At 43.5% G+C, this 27,785-nt stretch overlaps 1 protein-coding gene across 3 annotated transcripts in view; it reads right to left on the reverse strand.

Annotated features, from left to right (window-relative positions):
- Window positions 1-20,841, reverse strand: part of LOC117350087 (anterior gradient protein 2 homolog) — a 30,581-nt gene extending 9,740 nt beyond the window's left edge. Inside the window, exons 1-6 of one of the 3 annotated variants that reach the window (XM_033924047.1) lie at window positions 20,799-20,841; window positions 18,618-18,749; window positions 18,207-18,270; window positions 17,203-17,255; window positions 15,489-15,562; window positions 8,391-8,454 (exon numbers count right to left, since the gene is read on the reverse strand). In XM_033924047.1, the coding sequence (XP_033779938.1) occupies window positions 8,391-8,454; window positions 15,489-15,562; window positions 17,203-17,255; window positions 18,207-18,270; window positions 18,618-18,749; window positions 20,799-20,826 (415 nt within the window). In that variant the 5' untranslated portion in view covers window positions 20,827-20,841. Of the gene's footprint in view, window positions 1-8,390; window positions 8,455-15,488; window positions 15,563-17,202; window positions 17,256-18,206; window positions 18,271-18,617; window positions 18,750-20,427; window positions 20,714-20,798 lie in introns of those variants that run through there. The other 2 variants (XM_033924055.1, XM_033924062.1) reach the window with 2 other exon arrangements.
- Window positions 20,842-27,785: the final 6,944 nt, after the last annotated feature.

Raw genomic sequence — 27,785 nt, forward strand, 5'->3', positions numbered from 1 at the left:
ATTCTGTGTAAGCAGAGCAGGAAAAATTGGAAGAGGTACAGGCTCCCTGGTGCTGAGTTGAAGTAGAAGGGAGAACCAATGAGGATCTGCTGAGGTTGTCTGCCAAGGAATTCTGCTCACCTTGAATGTAGACTTCCCTCAAGAAAAGGTTGTAGGCCGTCGCCCAAAACCAGATCTTTTGAGCCTCCTGACAAAGCGGAAGAGAGCCCATGCCTCCTTGTTTGTTTATGTAGTACATTGCTACTTGATTGTCCGTGAGAAGGAGGAGGACTTGATTGCTCAGAAGATGTTGGAAAGCTTTCAGTGCATAGTACATCGATCTGAGTTTGAGCAAACTGATGTGAAATTTGAGCTCTGTGGCAGTCCAATAGCCCTGAATTTGAAGACCATTCATGTGTGCCCCCAGGCATAAGGGGAAGCATCCGTCGTAAGTGCCTGGTGATGAGGAGGTAAGTGGAAAAGTAGACCTCTGGATAGATTTGAGGAGGTCATCCACCAGTGGAGCGACTGTTGAAGAGATGAGGTTACAGAGATATGCTGTGATAGCCGATCTGTCGCCTGAGACCACTGAGAAACGAGGGCCCACTGAGGAGTGCGAAGATGCAGTCTTGCAAGTGCTGTCACATGAACTGTGGAGGCCATGTGGCCTAGGAGAACCATCATGCATCTCGCAGAGATTGTTTGGAGATGAAACATCTGCTGGCAGAGATGAAGCAGTGTGGTTAAGTGATCTGGAGGAAGAAACGCCCTCATGAGAGTAGTATCGAGAATAGCCCCGATGAACTGAAGACGTTGAGTCAGATGCAGGGACGATTTGGGGAAATTGATTTCGAAACCCAAGGCTTGAAGAAAAGAGATGGTATGAGATGTCGCCAGAGCCACCTCCTGAGATGATAAAGCCTTGATCAACCAGTCGTCCAGTTAAGGAAAAACCTGAAGACCGTGGAATCGTAGGGATGCCGCTATCACAATCAAGCACTTTGTGAAGAACCTGGGAGATGATGCCAAGCCAAACGAAAGTACCTTGTACTGGTAAAGGCACTGATTCACTTGAAAGCAGAGGTATTTTCTGGAAGCCAGATGGATTGGTATATGAGTATAGGCTTCCTTGAGATCCAGAGAGCATAGCAATTCATTCTGAGCCAATAGGGGATAGAGAAGGGCGAGAGAGAACATTCAGAATTTCTCCTTTACAAAATATTTGTTGAGATCTCTGAGATCCAGAATGGGTCGCAGTCCTGCCATCTTCTTTGGAACTATGAAACAGCGGGAGTAGAATCCCTGTTTGTGTTGCGCGAGAGGAACTTCCTCGCTGACATTGAGAAGAAGAAGGGATTGAACCTCCTGAAGAAGAAGAGAGGACTGTGCAGGGTCTGAAGCAGATTCTCTTGGAGGATGATCAAGAGGAAGGGTGTGGAAGTGAAGAGCGTAACCCTGGCGAATGATGTTTAACACCCATAGATCAGAGATGATGAGCTCCCAACGATTGATGTAAAACTGCAGCCGTCCCCCTATTGGCTGAGGAAGAGTATGGAGAATGGGAAATGTGGCTATGCTCATAAGGAAAAAGGAAGGATAAAAGAAAAATGGCTAAAAAAGTCACAGATCACGAGAGCGGAAAGACAGCAAAAAAATTTCAATGGCTGTTGAAACGTGACTTCTAAGAAACTGAGGGACTGCGTGCCTACATCGGGCAGGAAGGCACTCACGCTTGCGCGGTGTGGGCTATCGCACACTTTCTAAAGACTTAAAGTGGCAATACACTTTTAAAGTGTCCATATTGGAGCTCCATCGGTGATGTTACCCATGTGTGAGAATATGCTGCTTGCTTGTCCTGGGATAAAACTAGTTACCTCAAGGTGAAAGACTGTGCATCACTGTGCAATCTCCTTCCCGCCTTCTGAAACCAATGACCTAGTGATGAAAGTGCTGTATTCCTGTTAATCCACTGAGCTAATCCGGCAGGCGAACAGGAGCCAGAAGAGGAGAGATAGAGAGCAGGAGAGGGCGCAAAGGAGAGTAGTAAAGAGCAAGAAGGAGAAGGAGAAGGCAGGAGAAAGGAGAGTAAGGGGCAAGCGGTGAGAGGTAGCTCCACCCCCCAATGTCATCCACTGGAGCTCCCTCTTAGCGAGAGCGCCTTTGCAAAGGGCCTTAAGAAGGGATGAGTCACTGCAAAGTAGAAACATAGAAAGATGACGGCAGAAAAGGGCTACAGCCCATCAAGTCTGCCCACTCTTCTGACCCACCCCATCAAGTCTGAGTGCTAATGACCCAGATCCTTAGCTTGACCCCCGTAGGGATCCCACGTGGATGTCCCATTTATTCTTAAAGTCGAGCACGCTGGTGGCCTTGACCACCTGCACCGGAAGTTTGTTCAAGTGATCTACAACCCTTTCTGAGAAGAAATACTTCCTGGTGTCACCATTAAATTTCCCTCCTCTGAGTTTGAGCGGATGCCCCCTTGTGATCGAGGGTCCCCTGGGGAAGAATATATCGCTTTCCGCCTCGACACGATCTGTGATGTACTTAAATGTCTCAATCATGTCTCCCCTTTCTCTATGCTCCTCAAGAGTGTATAGCTGTAGTTTGCCCAGTCTTTCTTCGTATGAGAGACTCTTGAGTCCGGAGACCATTCTAGTGGCCATTCGCTGGACCGATTCAGCTCGAAGCACATCTTTTTGGTAGTATGGTCTCCAAAATTGCACACAGTATTCCAGGTGAGGTCTCACCATGGTTCTGTAAAGCGGCATTATGACTTCAAGTTTGCGGCTGATGAAGCTTCTATTGATACATCCCAACATTTGCCTTGCCTTGGATGAGGCCTGCTGCACTTGTTTGCCAGCCTTCATGTCTGCACTGACGATTACTCCCAAGTCCCGTTCTTCTGAAGTCCTAGCTAGTGTTTCTCCATTTAAGGTGTAAGTTTTGCATGGATTTCCGCAGCCGAGATGCATGACCTTACATTTCTTAGCGTTGAAGCCCAGCTGCCATGTCCAGGACCAGTTTTCCAACGTGATCAGATCCTGCGTCATACTATCCTTGAGATTGCTTTCACTTACTATATTACACAGTTTGGCGTCGTCGGCGAACAGTGTTACTTTACCCTGAAGCCCTCGGGTCAAGTCCCTTATGAATATGTTGAAAAGGAATGGTCCCAGGACTGAGCCCTGCGGTACTCCGCTAGTCACCTCCGATGTCTCAGAGAGGGTGCCGTTGACCACCACCCTCTGAAGTCTTCCACTCAGCCAATCACTGACCCATGCAGTTAGCTTCTCGCCTAAACCCATCGATTTCATCTTGTTTAATAGTCTACGGTGTGGGACACTGTCAAACGCTTTGCTGAAATCCAAGTATACTATGTCCAGAAACTCTCCCGAGTCTAGCTTTCCTGTCACCCAATCAAAGAAGCTTATAAGATTGGATTGGCATGACCTGCCTCTGGTGAATCCATGTTGACAGGGATCCCTTAGATTCCCTTCATCCATTATCGTGTCTAATTTACCTTTAAGTAGAGTTTCCATGAGTTTACACACTATTGATGTGAGACTCACTGGTCGGTAATTCGCAGTCTCTGCTCTGCATCCCTTTTTGTGCAGAGGAACGATGTTAGCTGTTTTCCAGTCCAGGGGGACTCTCCCCGTACTTAGGGAGAGATTGAAGAACATGGCCAACGGTTTCGCTAGAACATCGCATATCTCTCTGAGCACACATGGGTGCAAATTGTCCGGTCCCATGGCTTTGTTCACCTTGAGTCTTGACAGTTCTCTGTACACATCAACAGTTGTGAACTCAAAATTCTGAAATGGATCTTCCATGCTTTGCTTTGTTTCCAGCCTTGGCCCGTGCCCTGGTGCCTCGCAGGTAAAGACAGAGCAGAAGTAATCATTCAGCAGTTTGGCTTTATCGGAATCTGTTTCCACATAATTCCCATCTGGCGTCCTAAGGCGTACTATCCCATTTGTGTTCTTCTTCCTGTCACTAATGTACCTGAAGAAGGATTTGTCCCCTTTCTTAATGTTCTTCGCTAGAGTTTCTTCCATTCGAAGTTTGGCCTCCCTGACTGCTGTTTTGACCGCTGCAGACTTTGTCTTGTATTCAATGTTTGCTTCCTTCTCCCCGGTGCGTTTGTATAAGAGAAATGCTCTTTTCTTCTCCTTGACGCGGTACGAGACCTCATCAGTGAACCATTTGGGTCTCTTGTTTCTTTGTTGTTTATTTACCGATTTAATGTAGCAGATAGTTGCCTCATGAAGGGTCGATTTCAAGGTTGACCACATAGCTTCCACATTATCAGTTACTTCTTGAACCTGTAGTGTCTGATGAACGAAATCTCCCATGCGTGCGAAGTCAGTGCCCCGGAAATTGAGTACCCTTGTTCTTGTTTGAGATCTAGGGAAGCCTTTCCTAAGGTTAAACCATACCATGTTATGGTCACTGGTGGCTAGCATTTCCCCCACCGAGACCTCCGAGACGCTTTCCCCGTTCGTAAGTACCAGGTCCAGGATGGCCTGGGCCCTAGTAGGCTCTAACACCATTTGTTTGAGCTGTACTCCCTTCATGGACGCTAATATCCTACTGCAGGCACAGAGGACACACAAACAAGTAGGAGAGCAGAAGGGCAACCGCAGCAGACACAGAGGACACACAAACAAGTAGGAGAGCAGAGGGCAACCGCAGCAGACAAAGAGGACACATAAACAAGCAAGCAGAGCAGAGGGCGACCACAGCAGACCAGCAAGCGGGCAGCAATGGAAGCAGCAGACACAAGCAGGAAGTTGAGCTACCCAGTTTTCTGCACCGTCTGCCATATGTAAAACTACCTCCCCTCCGGGATGCGGTCTTATTTATGCACTCGATGCGGGGAATTGGAGAGCCTAAGGAAACAAGTCAGACTCTTGGAGGGCAGATTACTGGAACTGGAAGCACTTCAAGCAGTGGAGGATGAGGACAGGGATGCAGAGAACGTCAAGACAGAGGAAACCATTGAGGAAGAAGTCCGAGAGTTAGAGAAGCTCATCGAGGAGGCATACAGGGAGGCTGTGGAAAATCACCAGCAACAGTGGAACTGCCGAGATACACCTACAGAGAGTGAGGACCATCTGGAGGACAACCACAAGGAAGAAATGGGTGACACAGCAGCGAGATCTGGAAACAGCAGAGGGAACCCACAAGAAGATGAATCCGGTGCAAGCCAACGCCAGGATGAGGGAAGATGGAAGTGCATAGAAGACACGGACCTACGGCTGGAGAGATGGACATACACCAGGGACACGGACCTGCAGCTAGAGAAGCAAGAGAAGATAGAGAGGACAGCAAATTGTCGTGGGGGATTCCATCATCAGACAAGTCGACAGCCACATAGCAGGAGGAAGACAGGACCAATCAGGAGCTGCATGTCAAAGCAGCTCCTGATTGGTGAGGCCCGACTTTAGTACAGGAAGAGGCAGTCGGAGCATACCGCGAGTGATTTCCTTCATTCACCGATGCTCTGGCTGCCCTCTCCTGCCTCTCTGGCTGCCTTCTCCTGCCCGGTCATTCACAGTCAGAAAATACCACGAATGATTTGGACCGTGAATCGCGGACCGCAAATTCGCAGTGGAGCACTGTATATCCCAGATACAGAGTGGCTAAAAAAAGTGGGGGCTTTGCCCTATACGTCAAACAGGGAATTGAGTCTATCAGAGAGAACACAAAGAATAAGTTAAAGTCTCTAAGGGTCAAAATTCCGGGAACAAATGGAACGGAAACGAAGATCAGCATCTACTACCGACCCCCAGGGCAGGCCGAAGAAATTGATAGAGAAATGACGGAAGAGATAAAATGCAACTGCAAGGGAGGCAATGCAGTTATCATGGGTGACTTCTATGATCCGGGGATAGACTGGAACCTTGGCACCTCTGGCTGTGGTAGGGAGACCAAGTTCCTGGATGCTGTAGGCAATTGCTTCCTGGAACAACTTGTCAAGGAAAATATGAGTGGAAACGCAATTCTGGACTTAATTCTAGATAGACTACGAGGACCGGCGCAAGGTGTAGAAGTAGAGGGGATGCTGGGAACCAGTGATCACAATATGATCCGCTTGGACCTGGACACAGGGGCAAAATATTGATCCAGAACAACGGGCATGGTGCTGAACTTCCGAAAAGGGATTTACGAAGGGATGAGTCTCATGGTGGGGAAGAAGATTAAGAAAAGGATAAGCACTGTAAAGACACTAGAACAAGTATGGTCCCTTTTTAAGGACACAGTCACCGAGGCACAAAATCTATATATACTGCGTATCGACAAGGGATCCAAAAGGAAAAAGAACAAGGAACTGGCGTGGTTCACTGTAGCAGCGAAGGAAGCGATCAGAGACAAGAAGACTTTGTTTAAGGAATGGAAAAGGTCGAAAACGGATGAAAACTGGAAAAAGCACAAACAGCATCAAAGCAGGTGCCATAAGGCGGTAAGGGGAAATGACCCGCGAAGGAAACGGTAGGGCCGTTGGATGACCACAGAATAAAAGGAGTGCTAAAGGAGGACAAATTCATCGCCAACAAACTGAACACAGTTTTTGCATCTGTCTTTACCGAAGAGGATATACACAACATACCGGAAGCTGACAGGCTATACGCAGGAAGCGAAGACGGGAAACTGACAGGGTTGAGGGTCAGACTAGAAGAGGTATGCAGGCAGATTGATAGGCTTAAAAATGATAAATCCCCAGGAACGGATGGCATCCATCCGACGATAATCAAGGAACTGAAAGGGGCTATAGCTGAATTGCTTCAACTAATATCCAATCTGTCGATCAAATCAGGAAGGATTCTAGAAGACTGAAAGGTGGCGAATGTTATGCCGATCTTCAAGAAAGGTTCGAGGGGTGATCCAGGAAACTACAGACCGGTGAGTCTGACCTCAGTATCGGGAAAGATGGTAGAACACCTTGACGAACACAATCTGATGAGGACTAGTCAGCACGGCTTTAGCAAAGGAAGATCTTGCCTGACGAACTTGCTGCACTTCTTTGAGAGAGTAAACAGGCAGATAGACAAAGGTGACCCGGTCGACACTGTATATCTGAATTTTCAGAAGGTGTTCGACAAGGTTCCGCATGAACGAGTACTTTGAAAAATTGCGAGCCATGGAATCAAGGGTAAAATACTCAGGTGGATTAAAAACTGGCTGGCGGATAGGAAACAGAGAGTGGGAGTAAATGGACAATACTTGGACTGGAAAAGCATCACCAATGGAGTGCAGCAGGGTTCGGTGCTTGGGCCTGTGCTCTTCAACATATTTATAAACGATCTAGAAACTGGCACGACAAGTGAGGCAATTAAATTTGCAGACGATACTAAGTTATTAAGAACATAAGAAGTTGCCTCTGCTGAGGCAGACCAGAGGTCCATCCCGCCCAGCGGTCCGCTCCCGCGGCGGCCCATCAGGCCCATTGCCTGAGCAGTGGTCCCAGAGTAGTGAAGTCGCAGGAGTAGTGAAGTCGCAGGAGGATTGCGAAGATCTGCAACGTGACATAAACAAGCTCGAGAAATGGGCCACAACATGGTAAATGAGGTTCAATGTGGATAAGTGTAAGATGATGCATGTCGGTAACAAAAATCTTATACACGAATACAGGATTTCCAGGGTGATACTTGGAGAGACCCCCCAGGAAAGAGACTTGGGAGTACTGGTTAACAAGTTGATAAAGCCGTCTGTGCAATGTGTGGCGGCGGCGAAAAGGGTGAACAGAATGCTAGGAATGATTAAGAAAACGATCACGAACAGATCGGAGAAGGTTATCATGCCACTGTACTGGGTCATAGTACGCCCTCACCTGGAATACTGCATCCAGCACTGGTCGCCGTACATGAAGAAGGACACGGTACTACTCAAAAGGGTCCAGAGAAGAGCGACTAAAATGGTTAAGGGGCTGGAGGAGTTGCCGTACAGCGAGAGATTAGAGAAACTGGGCCTCTTCTCCCTTGAAAAGAGGAGACTGAGAGGGGACATGATTGAAACATTCAAGATACTGAAGGGAATAGTCTTAGTAGATAAACACAGGTTGTTCACCCTCTCCAAGGTAGGGAGAATGAGAGGGCACTCTCTAAAGTTGAAAGGGGATAGATTCCGTACAAACGTAAGGAAGTTCTTCTTCACCCAGAGAGTGGTGGAAAACTGGAACGCTCTTCTAAAGGCTGTTATAGGGGACAACACCCTCCAGGGATTCATGGCAAAGTTAGGGCTGGTCTCAGTTAGGGCTGGTCTTTGACCTAGGAGCTGCCGCAGGAGCGGACTGCTGGGTACGATGGACCACCGGTCTGACCCAGCAGCGGCAATTCTTATGTTTTTGAAATCAGTAACCCAGAGGTGCTTCCCTACTGTACCTCTTGAAAGTGGCCATCACTCACCTACAAATAGGATCCTCGGCACATACTGTCCATCAGGGTAAAGGTGCTTGTCTGGTGTTTCATACTAGAATAAAAGTGGCTGTATTAATAAGCTATATTAGAAAGGAACACAGATATTCAAAAGGGTCCAGTTAGACACAAGAACACTTTTCAAAAAATACATACTAAATTAGCAACCACTTGTATGCTTAAAGTAAAAAAAGAACACATCAGTTTTGAGATGTGGCAAAAAATACACATTCATGAAATTGGGTAGGACAGAGGACTCGCTGAAAACACACATGTGGATGGAGCTAGTCATGCAATAAAAGCAAGCATCCATAAAAGAGTGTAGGGCAGCAGAATAGCTTCTCCTGCGATACACTGAGCCTATTGACAGCATATTAAGCTGTCTGAATGCGGTGTTCATTAGTACTACTACCACTACTTTTTTTGGCCTAAATATCGGCTCCTAAGTCCAGAACAGGCACATATATGCAAAACACACCTATGACCCACCCCCCTAACCATCTCAAAATGGTAAGCACCCACCAAGTTAGGCGCCTACAATCCAATTAAGTGCAATTACAAGGTGATAATGGTCAATTATTAGTGCCAATTAAGTCTGTTAAACAATTAAGTTAAGCACCTACATCGGCTAGGTCAGGGGTCTGCAACCTTTAAGACATAAAGAGCCACTTGGACCCGTTTTCAAAAAGAAAAAAAAACTTGGAGCCGCAAAACCATTATAAAACAAATCTAACACTGCATATATTGTTTCTTATCTTAATGCTATATACAGGATCACTAAATTGAAAATAAAATCATTTTTCCTACCTTTGCTATTTGGTGATTTCATGAGTCTCTGGTTGCACTTTCTTCTTCTGACTGTGCATCCAATCTTTCTTCCTTTCTTTCAGCCTCCTGTATGTTTCCTCTCCTCCAGACCTCATTCTCTCCCCCAACTTTTTCTTTCTGTCTCCCTGTTCCCCCTTCTTTCTGTCTCCGTGCCCTCCCCCAAGCCACTCGGTTTGCTGCCACCGCAATCGGGGAACAGCCCCCAAGCCACCGCCGTCCCAAGCTTTCCCTGCAGAAGTGTTGCGCTGACCAGCATTCCGCTCCCTGACGTCAATTCTGACGCAGGAGAGGAAGTTCCGGGCCAACAAGGCATTTCTCCTCATTCCATCCAGTCTGAGCCCCATCTCTCCTTGATCCAGCATTTCCCTTCTGTGTCTGTCAGAATTACCATTCCACCTATTTTCCAGCATCACCCTTCTTTGTGTCCATCTCACCTATATCCCTATCTCACCACTTTTTCAGAATCTTCATTTGTCTCTGTCCTTATCTTTACGCCATGTTCACCATTTGCCCTTTCAATGTCTTTATCTCCCCCCACACACTTTTTCAGCATTACTTCTATGTCTCTATTTCACCTCCTCTTCATGTCCCCTCTGTATCTCTATCCTTATTCAGTAGGTCCTGCTTACCCTTTCTCTTCTTTGTGTCACTATCTCCATTTTCAGCTTTCCCCCCTTTTCCTTTGTTAATGCACCCTGTAGCCAGAATCTTTCTACCCTCCCTCCACTCCGGCCCAGCCCAGTATGAAATATTTCCTTTTGTTTCCCTCCCCTCTCTCTTCTCCTCCCTCACCCACGAGTCCTGCACCTGGCAACACCCCCCTGCTCTGCGGCTCTCTTCAGCAACTCGTCAGCAGCGGTGATCAAGACAAGCTGCTGACATCGAGGCCTTCCCTCTACGAGTCCCGCCTTTGTGGAAAAAGGAAGTTGAAACAAGCGGGACTCGCAGAGGGTAGGCCCCGACGTCAGAAGCTTGTGTCGATCGCTGCTGCTGAGTTGCCGAAGAGAGCCGCGGAGCAGGGGATGTGGCCGGAAGCAGGTAGAAGAGAGAGGGAGATAGGAAGGCTGTAGATCTCCGGAGCATGACACCGACCCCGGCCAGGATGATTTCTTTTTCAGGCTGCATCTTACAAGTCCGGCGTCGCGGCGGGAAATAGCCATGCTGAGCAGTGAGCTCAGCACTACACAGATGAAAGCCTTGCTTGCTGATTGGTCCGGCGGCACGGCGGGACGGGGCCGCCGGACCAATCAGCAAGCAAGGCTTTCAACTGTGTATGTGCTGAGCTCACTGCTCAGCATGGCTATTTCCCGCCGCAACGCCGGACTTGTAACTGCATGCCTGCGTGACACACTACCGGAGCCGCAGCAAAGGTGGAAAAGAGCCGCATGCGGCTCTGGAGCCGCAGGTTGCCGACCCCCGGGCTAGGTGAATCAATAAAGGCCCCTAACTTTAGGCAGATTTATAATATCAGGGCCTAAGTGTCATATGACCCACAGATATAAAATAGAATGTGCAGCATTTAGCACATGCTAAGCTTTAGGAAAAGGGCCCTACAGAGGGGTAAAGGGAGGAGAGAGAGAGAAATGAGAGACAACAAAAGGATAAGATACAGAAACACAGAAACAGAAAGGCATGGTCAGTAGTAAGTACACTAGAAAAAAAAAAGCCAAAAAGAAGAAAAAAGGGAAGGAAAGTATGAAGATACAAAAAAGAAACTGAGAAAAAAATAACAAAACAAGGAAGGATAAGGTCAGGAGCTTCCACACAGCAGCACTTCGCTGGCAATGCGTAGTCGCGGTTTAGGGGCTCTAACATTGTCCTGAGACCCAGATCTCATGCTTTCTGCAGCTCATGATTCATGGTTTCTGTCACCCCTCGTTTACCCCGTGGTACATGGACACTCCTCAGGTGCCCATTCATTGCAAACATGGCATGATTTAGGAGTAAAACCACCTGAGGAGTCCATTACAATTGATTTAAACCAAAATCAAGGTATTATGGAGGTAAATAGAGGCTTTTAAAAATAAAATTGGGAAATCCATGATGGCTGCTGCAGGAGCGTTTTGGTGCTATAAAACAGCCCATGGGAGCAAAATTAAAAGTTTAAAAATGCTGAAAATAGGATTTTTAGAGGTGGGGGACTTGGGATAACCCCAGAAAACCTGAGTTTTGCCAATTTCTGATCCACCCCAATTTTCCCATAGACAGTAATGAGCTGCACTCACAGAACTGCCTTGTGCTGTGCCTGCATCAGTTTCTCACTGCAGCTGGAAATGGAGAAGGAATTTCTGCCTCACACAAGCAAGGGTGGCTCCAGTGGCTTGTCTCTTTGGGCTGCCTTTTATTCAGGTTCCAAAACCTGAAACCCTTGACCCCCCTCAAGGTTCCCCATGATTCTTCGGGAAGGGGGGGAGGGGGGAGGGGAGAGCAGTTAACCAAGCCTCCCCAGCCAGTTGCAGGATCTAATCAGCCTGTGTTCAAGTGCCTGACTCCGCAGGGGTGAGCAACGCTTCCAGAAAACCTAGTCCCAAACTCCAAGTGTTAGAGCAAGCCAGCCAAGCTCTTTTAAAAGTGTGGTCCTCCTGCCTTCAGACCCCAACTTCTGACCCTTTTCCCAGGCAGAGCTGTCCTAAAACTACTGGGATCCTCTTAGCACAGGGAAGTCTCAAAAAAGATCAGATTAATACCCAGAAATAACAAATCTAGTGCAGAGCAGAGGAAGACACCTTCTCAACTCATTTGAAGTTAAGACTGAAGGAGAGGACACTGCTGTTCAGGGAGACAAGGAGGCAGAGCTGAGAAAAAATGACTGATGCCTTCTACAATCCAACTCGTAAGTTGGGGCACACAACCCATATGTAAGGAATAATATGCTGTTTTCAAAGGAACAATAATAGAGATAAGAATGAAACAAAGAAACAAATATAAAGTGAAAGAAAAAGAAAAAGAAACAAGCTTGGTGCTAGTGTAATATTTGAAAGGTGTATTTTCTATTGTGTTTTAGGCTCTAGTTCCTCACTTCCTCAGTACATCTATTGGAGACTTTCCCTCTGGACTCACTTGGGTGAGTTGGAGGCTGTGCTAAACTTCAACCACATCCAGCCATGGAGAGGACCCCATGATTCATGTGTAACGATAGATAAAGGGATATCGACAGGCTGTTTGTACTGATTAGACACAATTAGCACAGCCTGTGCTTCAAAAAAGAGAAAATATAAGAAAGGACATAAGGAATGAAAGAAACAAAATTTGCACAGAAACCAAAGAGAAAAGGAAATGAAAAAACCCCAGTCACTATTTACGGTGACTTGATTTGGGGGCCACTGCCTGAACATAATTGAATGACAGATGTTTAGTGCATTGAGGGTCCTGGTGTTCATATGCAAGAAAGATATTAACTCAGTTAAGAAAAATGTCATCCTGGCTTTGCAGAAAGAAAAAAAAAAAAAAGCTTTCCTTTACAGTTTCATAATCTTTAGAGTCAGGGATATGGGGAAGGGAAGTTGGCTGCGAACAAGCTTAGGTTCCTTTCTTAGCCTGCACCCACTATTGTCTGGAAAACAATGAGCCCATCTGATGTGAGGACCAAGGGCTTTAGACCATGCAAAATATGTCACAGTGACCAAGTCTATCACACCAACAGTGTGTACTCTACACAGCCCTTGCTGTAATAATTCAGTCCTCAGTGAGCCACAAGCACTGAGGAAGCAATCAGAGTACATGTGCTAGACAGGTTGCTCAATTTATTGACTTCCTGGGTTCTACATGATGGGTTTTGCTAGAAATGCAAATTTAAAACAGTATGTCAAAAGACAAACAATGCAAATTTAGTGTAAATTACAAAATAATAAATATATCTTACAGGATCCATCTATTCAGATAGCTACTATTTACCGATCTATGCATCTATTATTCCTTGACTTTCAATCCATTCATGTATTCATTTATCTCCTATCATCTATCAGTCTGTCCATCAATTTATCTATATCTCCATTTATCCATCTATCCTTCCACCAGCAATTTTCAGCAGAATCTAGGAGGTAAAAAAAAAATAAAAATCACTATGTTGAGCAAAATAAATGTTTTCCAGTGGAAATGGGCAGCTAAAGTTACCTGATCCTGCAGTGGGCAGCCTAGTGGCATTCCCAGGGTAGAGGGAGGACTATACAGACTACCACAGATTTTTAGTGCAAACTAATTTTAGCTAGCTAATCCTAATCACAGATACTGAAGTTCTAAATCTAACTAATTTTCAGCTGCAAATCAGCTAAAATGTAGCTGAAAATAAGCTTCATTTACTCCCTCTTTTACAAACGCATAGTGCGGGTTTTAGCGCCGGCAGTGGCGATAAAGGCTCCGATGCTCATAGAATTCCTATGAGTGTCGGAGCAGTTACAGCCACTGCTGGCGCTAAAACCCGCGCTATGCGTTTGCAAAAGTGGAGGTTAGCTAGCTAAAACTTAAGTGATTAGTTCAATTCCTCAGTTTTCATTGTAATATTTACCACCATCTGTTCAACTATATATACTTGAATCATGCACATACTTATTCATCTGTGCATCCTTCTACCTATTCAATTTCTAACTATATATGCCTTTCCACTCATTCGCTTGTCCATCCATCCATCTTCCACTGATCTTTTTTTAAAAAAAAAAAAATCTTTATTCATTTTCAATCTTACATCAAGTGTACAATAATAATTTATAATCTGGAATACAATAATTCAATAATTAAAAAAAAAATAAAGAAAAAAATTCCTACCTTATGTTTTTCCCCAACCTTCTTTTTATTATATTTTGTAGTTCTTATCCCCTTTTCCCTTTACTCATGTTTTGTCAAATGTGTATTTAGGTGTTTTTTTTTGTTTGTTTTTTTTCTCTTCTTTTTTTCTCTTTTAAATTAATTTTTAAGGTTATATATAATTAATGTTTTAATTTTATTTTTATATTGTAATGTTAACTACTTCTATTTATATATATGTATGTTCATCGCTTTGAAAAAAAAAGACAAAGTGATTAATCAAAAATTTTAATAAACTTGATAAACAAACATCAAAACAATAAAATTAAACATATCACTTGACAATCTTTCTACTTTATCTTATAATACATAAAATTACTACCCTCCCCTCCAATCATTCCCTCTATTATTTTCCCAATATGAATACTAATATATTTAAAGCCTCCCCCCTCCTAACATTCATCTTCCACTGATCTTCTAGCATCTATCCAATCATTGATTTATTCACCTATCCACTTTACAGCTACCCAATCTCAATCAACATTATCTGCCTAAGAATGGGAATAATGTGGTGAATAGTTCACGTGGCTGAAAACCAAGGAAGTCATGGTTCAAATCCCCTGATACTCCTTCTGACCTTCAGCAAATCACTTCACTCGCCACTGTCTAAGGTACAAATTTAGGCCCTTGTTTGCTAGCTGGTGGTATTAACTCTTAAAGTGTTGTTAACTTTTAATGAAAAATGCAAGCTGTGTTACTCATTTTGCATAATAATGAGTTGTGCAAATGGAAGGCTGTTGAAAAAGTTTCTGAAGACACTTTTTGTAGAGGCTTTTGCTGGTTGTTGGCGATGTTCTTATATAAAGGAAGTATTATCAATAGTGCTGTACAGTAGTGTGCAAGTGATATGTTTTACATATTTTTGAGGATTTTTATTGTTCCTCATTTAGTTATAAATATGGAAAATAAGTTGCTTTGTAAACATTTGCATCCTCGGTGGTTGTTATTTGTTACTCATTAGAGTTCCTATGAGCATCGGGAGCTGCACAGAGCATTCAGCACGCCTCCCTGCACTAATAACCACTATCGCAGTTTAGTAAAAGGGGGGTGGGGGTTGGGGTAAGTGTTCTACTTGCGTAATATAACCTAGAAAATTGTAAGCCACCTTTCCCAGGATGTGGAACTATCAATTATACCTGAATTGGTAACTCACCTTGAGTCTGAAACTGGAAAGACGAATAATTATTTCCAAACATCTACCCAATCCACCTCGCTCTCCATCTATCTGTGTCTAATCAATCACTTTTATTTCCCATTTGCTCAAAGCAAAGTAACGACAAATACAAATTAGAATTCATAGAGCAAGTCATACAATTTAACATTGATAATAATTCAAAACAACTATCTACCTACAGTAGAGGTGAACAGACAGCAATCAAAAAGAGAAAGAAAAGCTATATTCATGGAGTCTTTGGAAGCAACATTTCAGCTGTTGGAAGTATTTAATACTGTTCTACTTACTATAAAATTGATCATTACAAACTGTTCTGCCAGTTTCTGGATTTCCTTGCTTTCAGAAAATGCCTTCTTCAAAGCTAAAATAAAAGATATCAGGAGAGCTATCATTTCCACATGTAGTTTTACATATTAATGCTAAAATCACACAGGACAAGATGTGATGAATGGGTGTCTCTAATAATGTTTCTATGAATTAAATGCTTCCTACATTCACTAAATTGGTGGCAGAATGGATCTTGGTGCAGATGCTGAAGGCAATGGTAGTATCAGAATTCAAAAAAGCTTTAAAAAGGCAAAGGGATCCTCTGCATTAAAACATCAAGGAGTAAAGCCCTGGCAAATAAAGATACTTTACTTTTCTATGGTGCATAAGAAAGGGATTGGGTTGGGATTCTCAATGGTGGTACAGTAGGAAGTAAATCATGCAACAGCTACAGAGGATCACTATTGGTAGGAGTGAGGAGTTAGTCCTGAGTTAGATATGGAGGATCCTCAGTAATAGGAACGTGAGGAGCATAGCTTGAAACAGGTACAGAAGAACCTGAATGATGACAAAGTAAGGGGCAAAGCATGAGATCTGAAAGGGCCTGGAATATTGCAATAGGGAGAATGGATGGGAATCTATGGTCTAGAGCAGGGGTAGGCAATTCCGGTCCTCGAGAGCCGGAGCAAGGTCAAGTTTTCAGGATATCCACAATAAATATGCATGAGGTAGATTTGCATCTCAAGGAAGCAGTGCACGCAAATCCATCTCATACATATTCATTGTGGATATCCTGAAAATCTGACCTGGCTCCAGCTCTCGAGGACCGGAATTGCCTACCCCTGGTCTAGAGCAGTGGTTCCCAAACCTGTCCTGGGGGCTCCCCAGCCAGTCAGATTTTCAGGGGATTCACAATGAATATTCATGAGACACATCTGCATGCAAATCTCTCCCAGGAATATTCATTGTGGATATCCTGAAAACCTGACTGGCTGGGGAGCCCCCAGGACAGGTTTGGGAACCACTGGTCTAGAGGTCTTAATCTACTGGCATAGGCAGGCAGGGCTTTCCAAATTTGTACTGGAGACCACATGACTAATTGGGTTTTCAAGATACCCACAATAACACTGCATGAGATAAATTTACAAGTGCTGAATCTCCAGTGCATGGAAATTTATCTCCTGCATAGTCATTGTGGACATCTTACAAACCTGACTGGTTCTGGAGCCCCAGGACAGGTGTAGGAAGCACTGGTCTAGGAATCAATGAGTTCAACTTTTCTTTACATCATGCAAATTGAGTTGTTTGTGGTAAGATATAGGAAAATGAAAATGCTGAAGGACCTCAAACTGTTTTAATCGGAGAAGCTATAACTCAAGTGACTGGGATTATCTCAGTATGTAGCGAGCATATTACCAAATTATCAGAGTTCCAGGTCACTTAGGACAGGTTGCTCCTCTAAGAAAAGCAGCCATTTTATAGCTGAGCTTAAGTGGGTAACTTTATCCAATTAGCACTCAATATAATGTAACTATCAACATGAAAATTTTAACCCGAGAACAGCCTTTTTGAACAGCTACATTTGTGTAGTTTGCACAAATGTAGATATTGAAGCCAGGTATTTAATTGGTTCAATTTACTCAGCTAAAAACTAGCCAGGTAAATCTTTAGTACTCAAAGTCTGTGCTCCTTACATTTAAAATAGCCATTTTGTAGATTCTACAAGGTTCTTACCCTTGCTGTGCGGGCACTCTTCCAGATGGTGAATAACCATCAGTGGCCTGTTACTATAACGAGATGAGAGACATGCATGTGAATAATTTCTTTCTAAAACACCAGAGGTTTGTGAAAGCTAGTAGTAGAAAGAGTGATTTTTCAAAGAAGTGTTGCTTATTTATAGATGCATGTAGAGAATTAAGGGAAATTTATTCTGGGATGTACCGTATATTTCTTATTTTAAAACAACATTCTGTGTACTCCTTTGAATGACCCTACATTTTGCCATATCAAATATCAACTAACCTCCAGTGTTGTATACTGAGTATATCGCCCTTAATTTCTTTGTCACCTATGAAGCGTTTCTAAAAGGAGGAAAAATGCCTCAGACATGTCTTTCAGAGCCCTGAAGCAGCGATTTAATCGTGAAATGGTGGCCACCATTGGATTTGAATTCACGGAAAGCACATTTGGATTCATGGAAAGCCCTGAAATTGTGGGGACAGCGACTGAGGATATGTTCTGGAAGGAACCTTTGAGATAAGCATTTATTCCTTTATTATCTGCTTACCTGCTGATTTGCCTGCTTGTTTGTAGTAGATACATCTAAAAACTGGGCTTAGATACTATGCCTAAAGTCTGCATTTCTAAATTACGTATATATAAGGAGGTTTTTATGGCCTGTGATAGAGTGTAGGAAGGGAGCCAGTAAAGTTGTACAGCTTTTCCCTTCATAGCTGCGGTGTAGCATTCACTCTTCGTAGTTCCTGAGGCCTTTTTCCTCCTTTTAGAAACGCTTCATGGATAACAAAGAAGTTAAGGGCGATATACTCGGTATACAACACTGGAGGTTAATTGATATTTGATAGGGTATTTATACTCCAGTTTCTCCGTTGATTTTTTTTTTTTCTTTAATTTTGCCATACATAGTGCCACTTGGGCCCTGGCTCTATTCTCTTCCACATTTGTCATAAGGTCATCCTTTGCACATTAGATCAGAGGTAACAGGAATGGATGCTTACGTAGTCTTTGACTTATGCAAGGCTTCTTCATATGTTTGGGTCCAGTATAGGTTATCTCCCCATCCTAAGGGAAAAGTAAAAGATTACTTAGCATTATAGGAAATAGTATGACAAAAGTGCTATATTCAGTTCTATAACTTTGAATTGGTTGTGTTCACTGAAGACCAACAGTGCCATCAAGTAAGCATCTTCTATTTGCCATCTAACCTTTCTCCTAAACAGTCTCTTCTTATGCTTTCCTTATCTAGCTATCTTAGGGATCCACCATGCATAGCCCCTCTCCCTTCCCCTACCATTTTCATAAAGATGCTATTATGCACATGTCCCTATTCCTCCTATTTAGCTCTCATCAGGAAGCTGGACTTATCCACGCATTTTAGAACTAGGTTTCCAAACAAAAGTTAGTCTTACCTCTGGAAAGGGTGAGGGGAAACTTGTCTTCATTTTTTGAAGCATTTGTGTGGATAAACTCTTTAGCGAGGACACAGGAGGCTACCACAAGAAGCAAGATCAAAGGCATACCAAGTTTTCTCATGATGGTGGCTAAAGACATTACACAACATCACAGTCAATACAAATATAAGTTTCATATTTTCTTAGGCTTCCATGGCAGCATCAAAATTATTGCATCTGTCTGGGTCTTGCCATGTTTGAGTAAGTGGAGCTGATATTTCAGCCATCAAGCTTTGGCTTTCTTCAGGGTACTCTGTGAGGTCTGCAGTTTGTCTTTACATAGCGAATTCTCAGACTTTATTAGCTGGGGTTTGATGTGGATGGAAATCCGTTGGTCACAAATTTGAATTGTGGCAGAAACTAAAACCTCAAACCCCAACCAATCAGGTTTGAGAACTCGCTATATGAAGACACTGCAGACCCCACAGAATACCCTGAAGAAAGCCATAGCACAATGGCTGTAATGTCAGTTCCACTTACTCAGATGCAGCAAAAAACAGACAACTGCAACAAACATCAACCTATATGTTTCCGTTGCTAACAGAAGAAAGATCAAACAACCTCCATTATGGGAAAAAGCAAATACCTGTAATTTTAAGAAAAAGATAAAAGGGTTTTAGAATCTTTTCTGCTAAACAAAGTTGCAAACAATTTATCATTCATCTATCCATCCATCCATAAATATACTAGTCCATCATTCATAAATCTAGCCATCCTGCCATAACTTATCCTTCTACCATTTATCTAACAATCCATTCAGCATTTATCCTTCCACATATCCATTATGTACCAATTAGTCCATGGAAGAGGTACAGCTCAGAGGTCCAAGGGTTTTCATGTCAAATCCTGGGCAGGCCCTCATACAGAGAGGGATTAGACAAAAGGACTGAACTGGAAGACATGCATTCAGATCCTGCTTCTCCGTCTATCATTCCTTGTGGACCTACCTAAGTCACATTTCTGAGTGTTAAAATAAAATAAATTTATATGCAGAAATAAGTGCTTGTACTGTATAATCATCTGAGCTACACATATCTAAAATTATGTGCCAACAGCTTCTTAGTGGAGTTATGACTCATTCCTGTATGTTATAAACTATGTACAGAAACATGTAAAATGTCTCATAGCAGGTGTAACTGTGTGTGCACACTTCATAGGAATAATTTATAAAGGCAGATATACACATAAGTACCCTTGGTAAAATAGGTATAATGTATTATGCATTTCTGCCTCACAGGCTCCCTGATGTAAATGTATTTGCTTTAACTCCATTGCCTTTGGTACCCACATTGTAAGCTCGTGAATTAGGGATTTACGAGTATTTGTATTTGTATCGTGTATTTGATGAAAACTACTCTATAAATTCTGAAATAAACTAAAATATGTGCATCCATTGTCTATACATTCATCCTTTTATCAACAATATTTTTCTGTAGAGTTTTGAGTTATGTACATGTTCCTGTGTCTATGAGATTAGGCCATTTTTCTTTAAAGTATCTCATTCTGTTGTATATTTACAGTATGCAACTATCAATAATATCTAATACCATACTATAGATAAGAGACAGGACAGACAGATGGATTAGTGTAACATTTTGCCAACTGATCTCTGCTGCCACCAATTTCTGCCATTCTTAGATATGTCTTCTGGGAATGCCTCAACAAGGAAGTGTTAAGATATGCAAAATACACTGTATATACAGCCATATAAAGAGAAAGGATGAGACAGAGGCAACAGAAAGTGAGAAAGAGAACGGAAAATACATACAATTGAGAAACCTGTTACTTTTTCTCCGATTTCACTGGCACTTCTTTATATATCCAGATCAAAGTTTTCTTCCCTGATTTCCTGCTCCTTCCCTGCTCCCTTACATCCTTTCCCTCTGAGAGCAAAGCTCACCTGGCCAGGTAAATGTGTAACAGCAAAGCCTTCACCTTTTTTTTTTTTTTTCCTTTTCTTTTGTGCGCCTGGATACAGTTCTCTGCACAACCAGATCAAGGGGGAGAACTAAGCACTCTGAATCCTTCTTTATAACCCTGTTTGACAGGCACACATACACCTGAATCTCCACCCACAAGGCCCTATATCCAATAACAGAATTAAGCTGCTTCAAACTAGCCTGAAAGAACCCCCCTTACCAGCAAATGTCACATCATGAATTACCATACAAGGATGTTGTTAGCCTTTATAGCTAGAGAAGGCACAGTCAAGACTTTCCCATCTGCCCCTTAACTCTGGTCTGGCACAGCCTGATTGGACCTGCATCCAGCCCCTGGAAGTGTGATTGGTCAGTCACGAGCAGAGGCCTGTACCCACAAACTCAGGGGAGGGAAGTTTCGTGGAGACGCAAGGAAGTACTTCTTCACGGAGAGAGTGATCGAGCATTGGAACAAGCTTCCAGTGCAGGTGGTCGAGGCACGCAGCATCCCAGACTTCAAGAACAAATGGGATACCCATGTGGGCTCCCTACGGGGTCATGCCAAGGGATAGGGTCACTAGGACTTGAATGAGCGGGTCAGTAGAGTGACAGTATAATTACAATTATACTTAAGGGGTCAGAAGACTTAAGAGGATGGGTAAATAGTGTGGGCAGACTTGATGGGCTATATGGCCCTTATCTGCCGTCATCTTTCTATGTTTCTATGTTTCATCTTTCTTTCTACAATGCACCGTGGGAGGCAGGAAATGTTCACTTGTCAATGCCTGACTCCTTTGAAATTAAAATATTAAATCTTCACAATGAGTCTTCCTGAGATATTTACTCTGAGAAAGAACAGGGGCTCAAAGTAGTATGTTCAGTGTCTATGATTTCATTTCTGTATCATTTTGGACAAAGGCTACACCCCCCCCCCCTCCCGCCACCTCCCCCCCAATAGGGAAGGAGCTGATTACAGTTTTCAGAATCAGCACTTTAAACCTAAAGACTTTCATTTTATGAGGGTAGCTGGGGAGTTTAGCTTCCATCCTGATCCCTGCTCTTGTCTTTCTCTATCCCCTCCACTCTAACTCTCAAGTCCTCTTTCCATACTTCCACTTTCCCTGGAGAATAGGATGGCGGTTTCCTGACAATTCCTCAGCATACGGGGGGGGGTTTTTTGTTTGGTTTTTTTTTTTTAAATTATGGCTGTCTGTTTTTAGATTGAATGAATTAAGAACGTCTTAGGAGTCCAATGGTCAAAACCTGTAAGCTTCAATCAAAATAATCCATAACACTAGAAGACAGATGCTGCTGTCTGTACTTTATCAAGGTTATTCAAGTTTATTTAAGATATTTGATATAATCGCAATATCCAAATTCAATGCGATTTACAAAGATTAAAAATAGGAAAAATAAAAAAAATCCAACAAACAGGACATTAAAAACAATTATGACATAAAAATGGAATTGAGAAGGAGGGGGTTAAAGAAAATAGGATTAAATACAATTCCAAAATAAATGAAAAAGGATGGGTAAGGAGACAAAAGGTTAGGAAAAGTTACCCACTTAATTTCTGCTTAACAGTGTTCCTTGTCCAGATAAATTCCAGAATGAGGTCATATGATTTTAAATGGGTCAGTTAAAGGCGAACTTGAACAGCCAACTTTTTAGTAGGCCTTTGAACTTATTAAGTAATTTTTCTTCTCTTATGTTGAAAGGAAGCAAGTTCCCAATTTGAGGAGCTGTAACAGAAAAGATCATATCCCTCCTTGAATAAATAATTTTTAATGAGGGAATTACTAACAGAGATTTTTCTTCTGATCTTAGAGATTTTACAGGGGTATATGGTATTAGAAATCTTTCTAAAAATGCTGGGGCTTTATTTACTAATATTTTATGTGTGAGTAAAGCTATTTTGTAAGTAATTCTATGGTTTACCAGTAACCAGTGATTTTCCTTTAACACTGGTTACATGATCAAATTTTTTTTCTTTTCATGATAATTTTTATTGCGGTGTTTTGAAGAATTTGTAGTCTACGTATTTCTTTTAAGGTAGTCCCTTTGTATAGGGCGTTGCAATAGTCAATTTTAGAAATAACTAGGGAATGTATTAAGATGTTTAATGATGATTTATCGAGAAACACAGACAGTGATCTAAACCTTAACACACGCCTTCCCCATCATCATAATGGTAAAGGGTCATGGACTTGATATACCACCTTTCTGTGCTGTCAAAGAGATTTATATATTCTATGCAGGTTAACCAACAACCCATATTATGCTCCCCAGAGTATATTAATATCCTACTGTCTGTGAACAGATGATAGAATAGATGCATTGTGCAGAAAAGGCCAACTCCTGTATTATACTTAAAAGCTCATCAGGTCTAAGGTTACCATATTCTCTCTCCTTCCAACCTCCTCTCCTTTGTTTCTCACTCCCATCCCATCCAGCACTACCCTACTCCATGCTCTTTTCTCCAGCCCTCCCTCCATATTGTTTCTCTAGCCTCCCTCCCTTCCTCCCTGCTGTTTCTCCAGCCCTCTCCCTTCCCCTCCGTCTTCCAACCTCTGATGCTGTTTCCCCTCATGATCTTTTCAGTGCTCGACTCCCCCACCTACCTCCTCCCCTACCCCAGTCACTATAATTTAATTTTCAGGCAGCCAGCAGCAGCGAGATGAGCCTGTTGCTGGCCTGCCCCACAAGCCGCCTCTCTGCAGAAACAGTATAGAAAGACAGAAAGCAGTTGGAGTGAGAAGAGGAAGTGAGCAGTTGGGAGTAGGGAGAAACAGTTTGTCTCTCTCTCTCTCTGGTTAATTGCTTTTTGTGGCTTTTGACCCAACAGATTCGGAATTTCTGTTACCAAGAGAATCATCTCCACTTGGCTACAAGACTGTATCTCCTTCATTAGGGTTATCATATTTGACGATGGAGAAATCCAGATGCTTGGCCTCGCACTGTTCCACCTCCAGCCTGCCCCCAAAAGTGCATCTCTTTTTTTTCCAGACCTCCAGGCCATGTCTGCGTGTGACATCATCTGCGCATGCTTGTTGAAGGCCCTCCAGACATAACCGGAGCTCAGGGCTTCCAAAACCTGGACAAACTGCCAGATTTTGGAAAGTACCGTATATCTGGGAACCCGGACAGTCCTCTAAAAAGAGGACATGTCTGGATTTTCCCGGACATCTGGTAACTCTATCCTTCATATATACTCAGGCAGGGCTGAAGCTTCAAGACAGCCCATAATGTCTACATTATGGCTACTTTAGTAGCTCATTTCCGCTCTGCACCTATTGTGGACATCTGCAAAGCAGCTATGCGCCTGATAGCCTGCATCATCCAGTCTCCCTCCCAGAACACCACCTGGGTGAGCTAATCCCAGGAAACCAGTTGTGTGGTATTAAGCCCTGCCTATCTTGACATCATAAGTATTGGACGCTGTCCCCTTTTAAAGGTGTGACAGAACTGAGATGCACTGCTTTCAGTATGCCCCTTTGTAGGCCTATAATCATCTTGCTTTATGTGAGTCATGAATTGGTGCTACTGGGCCCTATGGGTATAGATAAAGAGGGCTCTGCACTACCAAATAATTTAATCCAAGTATATCACAGCATAGGGTTGCCAGATTTCCTCTTCGAAAAAAGAGGATGCCTGGCTCCATCCCGTTCCGCCCCTAGTCCCATTCCATTCTGCCTCTGGCTCCATCCCATTTCTCCCCAGCCACGACTCCACACAAACCTCCCTGAGCTTAAAGGCCGCATTTGGAAGCCTTCACGCATGAGTGGATGTCGACACAATGATGTCACACACATGCGTTAGTGCATATTACATCATCACGGTGATGGCTGCGCAAGCACAAAGGCTTCCAAATGCAGTCTCCGAGCTCAGGATTTCCAAAACCCGGACAAACTGCTGGATTTTGGAAATCCCTCCAGGCGCCTGGACAGTCCTCTAAAAAAAGGGCATGTCCGGGTTTTCCCGGACATATGGTAACCCTAGCGCAGCAGCTTTTCATAAGTTTAGGTCTTGGGAAATTCTCCCATATCAGATCTATCGAAGGACTCCTAAATTTTAGAAAAGCAATAAAAACTTACCTCTTTACCTAAACTCTTGCCTATTGCCTTATGAGAAAAAAAATAAAAGAAATGTATATTGGAACTATATGTCTAGTTAAGATGAACACATTGTATTGTATGTCAAATTGTAACCCGTTTTGACTGTATATTATATATGTTAACCTGTACCTCGTTCTGAACTCATTGAAGAGAATGGAATAAAAATAAATAAATAAATAAAGACTACTGAGGAAGTCTTGCAGCAAACTGCATATTCCTCCCAGCATTCTCCAGGTTACTCCCTAGTCCACCCCATTCCACTGAAGGTCTGTGCTCCAGGAATTAAAGCTGGAGGCTCCTCAGGCCTCAGCTATGCAGTGCTCACTGATGAATAGCAGTAAGCCGCAGTATTCATGTTTTGTATCGCATTAGGACATCACGAAGATGCTTATAGATCACTGGGAGATGCCGGAAGGGCTTTTGAGGGTGGCTAAAGCTATGACTAAGCTCTATCCAATGGATGCTGCCTTTTACCAGCTATTTGTTTCCCCAAAGGTGGATTCTTTGGTGGCACAGGTTACCGAGCGCACCTCTCTCCCCAGTGAGGGCAGCATGGTATTGAAGGATGCCCAAGACTGAATAGATTTTCTGCTCAAAAGGCTTTTTGACTCCATGGCCTCTGGTTTGAAAGCAGTCGCAGTGGCATCTTTTGTCACCCGAGCCTGTCACTCCTATGTTACATAGAAACATAGAAGATGACGGCAGAAAAGGGCCACGGTCCAACAAGTCTGCCCACTCTAATGACCCACCCCCTAAATTCTTCCCTGAAGTGATCCCACATGCTTATCCCATTTTCTCTTGAAGTCCAGCATGCTGCTGGCCTGAATTAACTGCAGTGGAAGACTATTCCAATGATCAACCACCCTCTCGATGAAGAAGTACTTCCTGGTGTCACCATGAAATCTCCCACCCTTGAGTTTCAACGGATGACCTCTTGTCGCCGTAGGTCCTTTGAGAAAAAAGATATCCTCTTCTACCTCAATATGGCCCGTGCCATATTTGATCGTCTCAATCATATCTCTCCTCTCTTTACGCTCCTCGAGTGAGTATAGCTGCAATTTACCCAGCATTTCCTCTTACGGGAGATCCTTGAGTCCTGAGATCATCCTGGTGGCCATTCGCTGAACCGACTCCATTCTCTGCACATCTTTTTAATAGTGCGGTCTCCAGAATTGTACACAATATTCCAGATGAGGTCTCACCAAGGATCTGTACAACGGCATTATAACTTCAGTATTCCGGCTGACGAAGCTTCTTCGGATACAACCTTGTCTAGCCTTGGATGAAGCTTTCTCCACTTGGTTGGCAGACTTCATGTCTTCGCAAATGATTACTCCCAAGTTCCGTTCTGCAGTGGTTCTTGCTAAGGTCTCGCCATTTAGGGTGTAAGTTCTGCATGGATTTCTGTTGCCAAGGTGCATGACCTTACACTTTTTGGCATTAAAACTTAGTTGCCAAGTTGAGGACCAATGTTCCAGTAAGTGTACGTCCTGCGTCATGCAGTCAGGCACTGAGCTGTTGCCTACTATGTTGCATAGTTTGGCGTCATCGGCGAATAATGCAATTTTCCCTTAAAGCCCTTAAGCCAGGTCCCTTACAAAGATATTAAACAGGATCGGACCCAAGACCGAATCCTGCGGCACACCACTGATCACTTCCGTCATTTCGGAGAGAGTGCTGTTCACCACCACCTTCTGAAGTCTACCACTGAGTCAGTCTTTTACCCATGCAGTTAATGTTTCTCCTAATCCCATCGAACTCATCTTGCTCAATAATCTGCGGTGTGGAACACTATCAAAAGCCTTACTGAAGTCCAAGTATATGGCGTCCACGGACTCCACCATATCCAGTTTTTTTGTTACCCAGTCGAAGAAGCTGATCAGATTGCGCCATGATCCAGACACTATTGTGGACAACGATCTTCCACTTTTGATTACTGGAGTGAATTATGTGGCTGATACCCTGTATGACCTTCTCAGGGTTGTGAGCAAGCTGTTGGCTTACTCTATCTCCACCCACAGGATGCTATGAATTACAGTAGTCAGGCGAATCTTCTTCTAAAGTGACTCTAAACTGCCATTTCAGGGGCAGTTACTCTTTGGATGTCCTTATGGCTAGTGTGCAAGACCATAAAATTCTTACTGGACAGCAGGCCTTGATTCTCTCTGGGATCAGGGCATAATATTTTTCAAGCCTCCAGGCAATATTGCCAATATTCTGGAGGTCCCTCGGGCCAGAGACCATTTCAGAATGCCAGACAAAGATTTGGAGGAGCTAGGCACCCGCAATCATCAGGAGCCCACTCTGTCTCTGTCCCAAAGGACATAAAAACCATAGAGCCCATTCCGGAGGCAGACTCGGGCTCCGGCAGATACTTTATATACTTTATCTTGCCAAAAAGAGGCTCTGAGGACTGGAGACTTATCCTGGATCTCAAAGCAGTGAATACAGCTCTCAAAATCACACAGTTCCAAATGGAAACAGTGAGGTCAGTGATTGCATTGGTGGCACCAGGGGAATTTCTAGTCTCTTTGGATTTGATGGAGGCCTATCTACATATTCTCATTTTCCCAGAGCACAGAAGATATTTGAGATTCCATGTATTTGGAACAGCACTTCCAGTTTGCGGCTTTGCCCTTTGGTCTGGCTACAGCACCTTGGATCTTCACCAAGGTGATGGTGGTGGCTGCTGCCCACCTACACAGAATGGGCATTCAATTCCATCTGTATCTGGATGATTGGCTCGGCTGGCATCAAAGGCATCGATTTCCAGATGGATTTGAATTGCTATTTCTTCCGCCTGTAATAGAGCTGGGAAAAGTCCTCCCATCTCGGTGAAAGTCCACTCCATGTGGGGGATTGCTTCTTTGTGGGCGGAGTCTATGGAGGTTTCCCCAGAAGAGGTTTGGTCTTCTCTATATACATTCACAAAGTTTTATAGAACAGATGTGGCAGCCAAAAAAGGATTCTGCATTTCAATCTTCAATTTTGGTGGCAAGATCATCAGTCCCACCTAAGTTTGAGGAACAGCTCTGTTACATCCTGAAGGTTCAGGAATAGAGTGGGCTGTACAAGAAAAGATTAGGTTCTTA

The sequence above is a fragment of the Geotrypetes seraphini genome, chromosome 1, assembly GCF_902459505.1.
Source record: "Geotrypetes seraphini chromosome 1, aGeoSer1.1, whole genome shotgun sequence".
Taxonomy (NCBI): domain Eukaryota; kingdom Metazoa; phylum Chordata; class Amphibia; order Gymnophiona; family Dermophiidae; genus Geotrypetes; species Geotrypetes seraphini.